This window comes from Varroa jacobsoni, unplaced genomic scaffold (assembly GCF_002532875.2).
Source record: "Varroa jacobsoni isolate VJ856 unplaced genomic scaffold, vjacob_1.0 scaffold_1134, whole genome shotgun sequence".
Taxonomy (NCBI): domain Eukaryota; kingdom Metazoa; phylum Arthropoda; class Arachnida; order Mesostigmata; family Varroidae; genus Varroa; species Varroa jacobsoni.
Window position 1 is genome coordinate 174,685 of NW_019214036.1, and position 8,211 is coordinate 182,895.

At 37.0% G+C, this 8,211-nt stretch overlaps 1 protein-coding gene across 1 annotated transcript in view; it reads left to right on the plus strand.

The window, feature by feature from the left end:
- pelo (pelota mRNA surveillance and ribosome rescue factor) overlaps positions 1 to 7,155 on the plus strand; it is a gene marked incomplete in the record, with an annotated part of 8,264 nt that extends 1,109 nt beyond the window's left edge. Inside the window, 8 exon segments of the mRNA XM_022844894.2 lie at positions 1 to 2,202; positions 2,823 to 2,915; positions 3,169 to 3,319; positions 3,602 to 3,745; positions 3,955 to 4,126; positions 4,448 to 4,609; positions 4,847 to 5,039; positions 5,301 to 7,155. Of these exon segments, the coding sequence (XP_022700629.1) occupies positions 2,162 to 2,202; positions 2,823 to 2,915; positions 3,169 to 3,319; positions 3,602 to 3,745; positions 3,955 to 4,126; positions 4,448 to 4,609; positions 4,847 to 5,039; positions 5,301 to 5,505 (1,161 nt within the window).
- Positions 7,156 to 8,211: the final 1,056 nt, after the last annotated feature.

Here is an 8,211-nt window from a genome sequence, read left to right on the forward strand (position 1 = left end):
AAAAAAAGCTCTGCGTTATCCGTACCTATGCTTTGTGGAATTTTTTTTCGATACTAACAAAGCGTATTTCGTCTATAAGAATTGAATTAGTGAATCAACACGCTTGTGATTGAATTTCAATTGTTTTTTGCACAGATTTCCCCATGGAAAGTTTAGAAGTTCGTCACTAAAACCTTCGTGATTAAGATCAGTCTCTTGATTGTAAACGAATTTTGATTCATTATAGATACATATTTACAAATCTCTTGCAAAAATTTCTCATTTTATACCTGTTTTTTGTCTTATATTTTTACACCAGTACCCACAGAGCGATCACATCCAACTGAAACTCATGCTCGAAAACGATTGATCTTTGTATACATGTGCCGCTTCTGTATGTTGGATCCCGTTAAAATAGGTTGTAAGTTTTTTGTTTCTCTGACAACCGTCCTGTCATAAAATAAATTCGTAAACGGTTCCCTAACGCAGACATTTGTGATACTGAGAATGAATTGACTAACGTTAAATGTAGCTATAAAACACCTAGGCATTTTGTAAATATTTCGAATATATATTATTTTTTGGCACTTCTCAACGCTCTACTAACATATCAAATAACTCAATCAATCTTGATGCGGCAATCGTTCAATGAACCTCATCCGCAAGGTGTTTTGGCCTAACATTTAGACAAGGATTAGCCATAAATCAATGTACGAATTTTTCACAAACCAAACTACATCTGTTATCTGTCGTCGTCAGCTTTCTAGATATCCTCTTAAAAATAATCGTGGATTGCTGCTACAATTTATTAGATATTGCGCCAAGTAATTTGGTAGTGATGCTCTAATGTTCTAGCAGGGGACTAGCATGTGAATCTTAATGTCTTCAAGTCGATGTCGCTTTAAACAAAGCTTATTTAAACTGAGTTTAAAGATTGAATTTGCTTTTACATAACTCTTGTAAATCTGCCTTCGTCCGTTTACCTCGTACGCCTATGTTTACTAAGCACTGTGATATTGATCCACCTATTTACAGTTCTCCTCTTTCATCCAACTCTCCTGTAAAAACCTATTTTGGTATGATTGCTTTGTCACGGCCGGTAGAACATTTCCGTAAAGGCTCCAATCGCTTTTTCAACATTAGTGGTATTCGTCCACTCGGACCGCTACATATCGATTTGCTCATACGGACATATCACTATACTGATATATTAAATTCGTTAAGAAATACGACTATAGTTTTGTTAGTGTTTCGCGTTGCCGAGCTAAACATCTCCACGTACATTGATCACTCCATAATCAAGAAGTGGCATAATCCGGTTTTTTGGGCCATTTCTGTGATAAAAACATTAAATAACGAGTCAAATTCTAAAACTTGACATTAGTCTTTACAGTAATCAGTAAAAACTTTACACACTAAAAGTTCGACCTATCCTTTCAACTGCTTGTTAAATTTTAAGCCCATTCAGGCAGTATAAAAATAAGAAATAAACTATCATCACACGTAAAATTGTGTTATGTATGCTGAATCGAAGGGATGAGTAGTATAAACCATCGACTCCTGAATCAGAAATAGCGAAAATCCTGTTGTAGTAACAAAACAATCATATACAGGGATTTTTCCCAAGTGGTATGCTTTCATTCGGTCGGTTTCAATTCTACATTGAAGTAGTTTCTTTGATACCCGTGTGAAAGTTCACGACACGAGAGAGATTCAAACAGCTACCACGTCAAGCTGGTTGTTAGCGTCGCGGCCGTCCTAATGGTTGTAATGACATATTAACTCACTGTTCCTTCGTTTACGAGACGATTCGGAAAAATCATAAATGATGACTTTAACACACGTTCTATTTATGCTGAGAATTGTGTGCTCAAATTCGCGACCTCTATGTAGCTAATTAACCTGCTGACATCTAAGTACGTCGCATCGAAATTGAGCCGTTGACTACGGAGTTCGTTTTCCGTACTGTCCAAATAATCGGAACGGGCATTCATGCAAATATTAAAATGGTGTTCGAAGAGCACATAGTAAGAGACATTTGAATATGCATTTGGATGCGTAATCGTAGCTTTGTAATGAATAATGATTGACTAGTTGAACGTGGGCTAGAGTGAACTGACATAATGCCTTGTACTGTGATATATTCATAAGAGTTTGGTGCGTCCGGATAACAAAAACAAACATGAAACAAGTCGGCAAATACTTCGAAAAAGATGGCAGTGGGTAAGTTTTTTCTAGCAGTGTTCGATACAAATACAGGTACCTCTATCTCGCGGTGTCAAATACTATTAGCTAGAAGTGATACGTCTTTAGGCCATGCAATCGTTTATTTGTGGTTGCATTTGTTTTAACAATTGAAATCGTCACACCTTATTGACTCGTGATCACTTCCTGCCGTTCCTCGATTTTAAAAATAAAAAAAACACATGAGAGAAAGAAATGATGAAATACATGAGGAGTTTACCAAAAAGACTGTCAAAGTTCAAATTTCAGAAATGAACATTGAGATAGAAAATGTCACGTAGTTGTATAGTAAACGTAAGAGGCTACTGAAAAGTAGTTAAAATAAATCCTACCCTCCTTATACTATGTTTCCTCGACTTCACTGGTCAATGAGTTGGAAGTGCCCTTATTCTATTATGATTATTCTACATTACTTGTGAAGGTCAACTGCTGTCTTGCAGACGGTAATAATTATGAATCACCATATTTTTATATATAGATTTTGCTGTCTTTATTATTATTTGCTCATTGTATTTTATGTAAACGCTCCGTGGCACACGGCATGGTATCGTAATCGCCTTCGTCGCATAATGGATACACCTACCTAAACGGCTGAGTAGTTCTGTCCGTCTTACTCCCGAGGAGGCTGAAGATATGTGGCATATCTACAATTTACTTAACGAAGATGACATCCTTGAGGCATCCACAATACGGTAAGTATGTCAATTAGCGGCACGTACCATTTATAGAAAGAGTTGTCGCATCCATATCCACAAATATCTTACGAACCAAAGCTATCCTTTATCTTTGTACCATTTGTGAGCCTGATATCAGATTGACTTGTCTTCAACTACTGTCTGCGAGAAAATTTTGAGATCTCAAAGGTAGCTATTATCGACTACAATTTAAATTCATTAGACGAATTTGAAATTGCCCTTAAGTATAGTTGCCGTTACTGTTTTATAGAAAGGTCGTCACAGAATCAGCTACTGGATCAACAGATAGCACCCGCGTTCGGACGACATTGACGATTCGCGTGGAGAGCATCGACTTTGATACCGCTGGATGTGTGCTACGCGTGAAAGGACGAAACATCAGGGAAAACGAATATGTGAAGGTAAAACATAAATCTATTACTTTTCGGAAGGTCTGAGCCCCATTCTTCTTTGTGTTTGTCTGCGGGTCTGGAAGATCTCTGTAAGATGGCTTACAGTTGGAGACCGTGTTTTATTAAGCAATATCTGTTCGAGACTGGACGAGACCACTACAACAGACCATATCGTCATCATTATTCAGGCTCTAATCCTCGAACATTATGATGCGCTTTCCATATGAATCAATAGAAGCCATGTCAAAAAATACATCGAAAACAAAACCCTTTGGCTTCCAATAATTACAGCTTGGAGCGTACCACACACTAGATTTGGAAGTTAATCGAACATTCAAACTTATCAAGTCCAATTGGGATGTAATCCATCTTGAAAGGCTACAACAAGCCTGTGATCCGACATTAAATGCCGAGGTAGCCGCCGTCGTAATGCAGGCAAGTGATTATACGAGGTCGAATTTTTCTAATTGATTTGAACTCGTACATAAAATTGCTATCAAATGTCAGATTGTTTGTTAATGAATTTATCAAATCATTATTTACTTTTTCATACTATATCACTTCTTTTATGCACTTGAAGGAATTTATTGTTCATTTTCATAAATTTAAGGCGTCATCCGATCTTTGATACAACCATGTTGCAGGAGGGAATTGCCCACGTCTGCCTTGTGACTTCGGTAATGACACTTGTTCGCGCGAAGATCGAAATGGTAATCCCGCGAAAAAGAAAAGGATTGTGTGGTCAGCACGATAGAGGCATAAGTCGATTCTTTGACGCGATCCTTCGAGCAATTAAGCAACATGTCAACTTCGATGGTAAGAAATAAGTGCTTCGTGTTTGCTGTGATTCGTAAAATATTTCGTGACACTTGAATGTAAAATATGATTGGCATTCGCATATTATTGCCACCTTAAATGATTGATTGATTTTTTTCCGTCATCAGTAGATGACCGACGACGTTTGCTGCATGTGGTATCCCGCAGGTTGATTGTTGTTATCTGGTTGGAAGAACAAAACCGGAATAGAGAAGGGAACGAATTTACTTTTGCAATAATAATTATTATTATGAGTAACCGAACTGAAGATCATTTAACAGTTGGCTTTTGAACTTAATTTGTACTAAAATTTCATTTCAGTGGTTAAATGCGTGCTGTTAGCAAGCCCTGGCTTTGTAAAGGATCAATTTTTCAAGTATATTATGACCACTGCTGCTCAGCAGGATTGCAAACAGTTTCTCGATAACAAGGGAAAGTTCGTGCTTGCTCATTCGTCTTCCGGTTTTAAGGCCGCACTCAGAGGTAACTCATTGAACCAGTGACAATCGAAACATATGTCATAACTTCGAGGTTACCGTTTGTTAATGGCATAGACAAATGTTTTCAGTAAAAGTATCGACATCGTAAGAAACAATTCGGTAGAGACAGTTTGAGGTCAACAGTTGTTAAAAAACAGCCTATAGAATCATAGGAAATGCTTGCGGTTTCAGCTATTTTTAACTGAAATAGTGGTAAATTAGCTGATACTTATTGTTACAGATGTGCTTGAAGATCCGACTGTCCAAGCAAAGTTGGCCGACACGAAAGCCGCCAACGAAGTAAAGGCTCTTAATCAGTTCTTCCAGGTTCTTCATCAGGAACCAGATAGGGCTTTATATGGTCCTAAACACGTTGAGAAAGCTGCCGACGCACAAGCAATCGACACACTGCTAATTTCTGATAAACTTTTCAGGTTTGTCAATTATCACCTAGTATTTGCCTTAATACATTCATATATCTCTTCAAATGTTGCACTATCTGTCCAAAATGCTTCATATTTCTCCTTCTCATTGTTGCACAGCCAGCAGCGCTATAGGCATTACTATATTATTTATTCACGCTGCTTAGATTTTGCGTAGCATGGTCTCCCAATAATTTCACCTAGTAGTTAGCGGCTATAAGTCCAATTTAGTTATAAAATTGTTGTTCTTGGTCTTTTTTCTTCTGTAAATAGGTGCCAAGACGTGGCTGAGAGACGGCGGTATGTCAGTCTGGTTGAGTACGTGCGCGACGCCGGCGGCGACGTGAAGATTTTCAGCAGTTTACATGTATCGGGCGAGAACCTGGACCACCTGACGGGTGTGGCGGCTATTTTACGTTTTCCTATGCCCGAAGTGGCGAATGAAGAAATGGACGATGATGATTCGGATTCCGAATAGAAGCTTTAGTTAAGTCATAAGACGAACAAAATGGCGCTGGACTGTACGAATCTCTAAAAATTGCAGGTTATGCCTGACTGCAGCTGCTAGTTATCTGAAGATGAAGACTAACTGTTCAGTTTTGCGCATATGCATAGAAAGGCATGCAGACATACATTTTGCTACGGTTAGGTAGATGTCTAGAGTGAGTAAACGAAGTGGGCGCATCACTTTATTACGTAATAATGCTTGGGAAGTAGTAGTAGGGTAGAACAGGCTGCGATTTGAGGCTTTCAACGGTATGTAATTGAACCTGACAATAGGATAAGGACAGCTGTGTACAAGCATCTAGAGAAACACGACATTTTTTGCGCATAGGAATCCGAACAAAAGTAGCTAAATAGATACGGCCTGGCCCCAATGCATAACTGCCCTTCGCTCATTGTGTAAATATCCTATCAGGACAATAGAGCAAATCTTGGCCCCTGTACACCACAACTGCTTCGATCTCTTTTTTTAGTGGCGTACGAGAAAATATCAAGGTTTCTGTCGTCGAAATTATGTTGTATGGTGTTACCAAGTACGTTCAGAGGGTTTCCTTTAATCCCGCAATGAGGAACGCGCTATATGTAGTATCTACTCACGAACTATAAGTAAATACGAACTATGTATGTCGAAGATACTTTTTTGACAGTAGTTTGTGATATTTCTCGTAACTAATGACAAACTACAGCGAGTGAATTGGAGTTGGAAGGAATTACTAACGATTTGTTTTCTAACAGTGAGTGATGCGAAGAAATTGGAACAGCAAAAAATGATAAGAACGACGAAAAACTGAGACATTTTTTCTTTTACAAAGAAAACTCTATGTTTTATCGTGGCATTAGACTTCCATTTCCTTTTGACGATGATGATGTTAACTATAAAGAAGTGAAACTAATTGCAATTTTCGTCTAAGATTGCATTTATTCAGAGTTGAAACGGGACTTACAGAAAGCTGAAGGATCTTTGTATGATCGAAGAAGCGGCCCAGTATTGTCTTATAAGCGGTGTATGTTATATAATTTTTAGCTATTGACTATAAATACTCGAGGAAAAACGAAACGATTGCGCTGGCGTTTGATAATTTAACTATTTTTGGCTTTTGAGCAAAGGAAAGGTCATTATTCGCCGATCATTTCACAAAAATCTCAGTCATTAACATAATTTACTGACTGTTTCGTGTTCTTTTTTTTACTTGTGTTAAATTATAATTAGCTATCGTCAGTAAAAGGATACAGAGCGCGATATAGAATCTCTTTTCTGAGGCTTATCACGTACTGATCCAATGTGTTCATTGTGGTGAGTTTGTCTTTTCTTATAGATTGACTGATTGTATACCTCGAAATACTCTAATACTATAAAGCAAAAGTTGGAATTATCAAACACAAATTCACGCTATAAAATACGTCAGTGAAAGGAATCAGTTGTTTAGAAAGTTAACTTGTTTAGGCCCGTATCGTCATCCATTGATGGTCCTAGCTTAATTCAGCATATTGTACAGCGTCGAACTTTTAATACAGGATGTAATGTGTAGAATGTCCTCAACAAATTCAAGTGACTCTGAATAGTTTGTTGCTAAAGAATCTAAATAAAGCGAAAGAATTTAAATAAAGTTGCCGTTACGAAAAATATTCTTATCTTATTAGCCTGTTTCAGGAGATACATAAGGATGGCTTTTTATTAGATATATATATATATATATATATATATATATATAAATTCTGTATTATCACCGGTTTATTGGTACGCAGCGGAATTCACTAGCGACTGGAAAAGATATGTGAAGGGTTTGTTTAAACCCCACTATTAAACGCGAACATATAATGCAAAAGAATGTCGCTTGTGGTAGATAGCAAATTAACATTGTTTAATTTTTTTGAACATGTTGTAAATATTGAGCCCTATCCATAGAGTGCGCATTTTAGTGGCTGTTTTAGGGGTTCAGAAATTCTTGGAACATACGTGGGGAGTTCGATGGGTAAATCTAAATCAAACTTTGATATAAGGAAATTATGTACCAATGTTTATCTAAGTGTTTATGTAAGGGAGCCTAGCCGATAGATTTGTATCAATTAAAATGTTCTATGAAACCAAGAACCATCTCCCAGTAAACCAGTGTAGTCAAACTTTCATTAGTATTCATGGGTGATCGATATTAGAAGTACATTATACTTTAATTTGGACAAAAAAACGTTGATTTGATTTGCATCAAAGTTAAGTTTATCCACATAGGCACGAAGTGGACTGTTGGACGAGTTTATCAAAAATTGAAAATTGAACAACAAATTAGCTAATATTTGTTTTATAGCTTTTTTAAAATTAATTTAATAATAAAAAATTTATAATAGTGTGTCAGCTTAACTAAAGAGTTATTTTGAGTATGGGAAAAAAAGAGATGAGTTTACATTACTAACTTGGTGAATATCGCATTTGCTCAGTCTAAGCAAATGGTAAACATGATCTGAGGCCCAATGTCAACTTTTTTTAGAAAACTATCTGATTAATATTTGCACACATTCGTGGTGGTAGGCTCAATTCAATAGTAACAACTGTATGGAAGGTACGACCCACGTTGCGGGTACCGAAGGCTTGTTAACCAGCATAGTAAAGAAGTTAACCAAAAGATAGTAGGCCCATTTTTTTGGGATATGTGCAATAGAACTGTAATAACAAGTGATGTCGTTA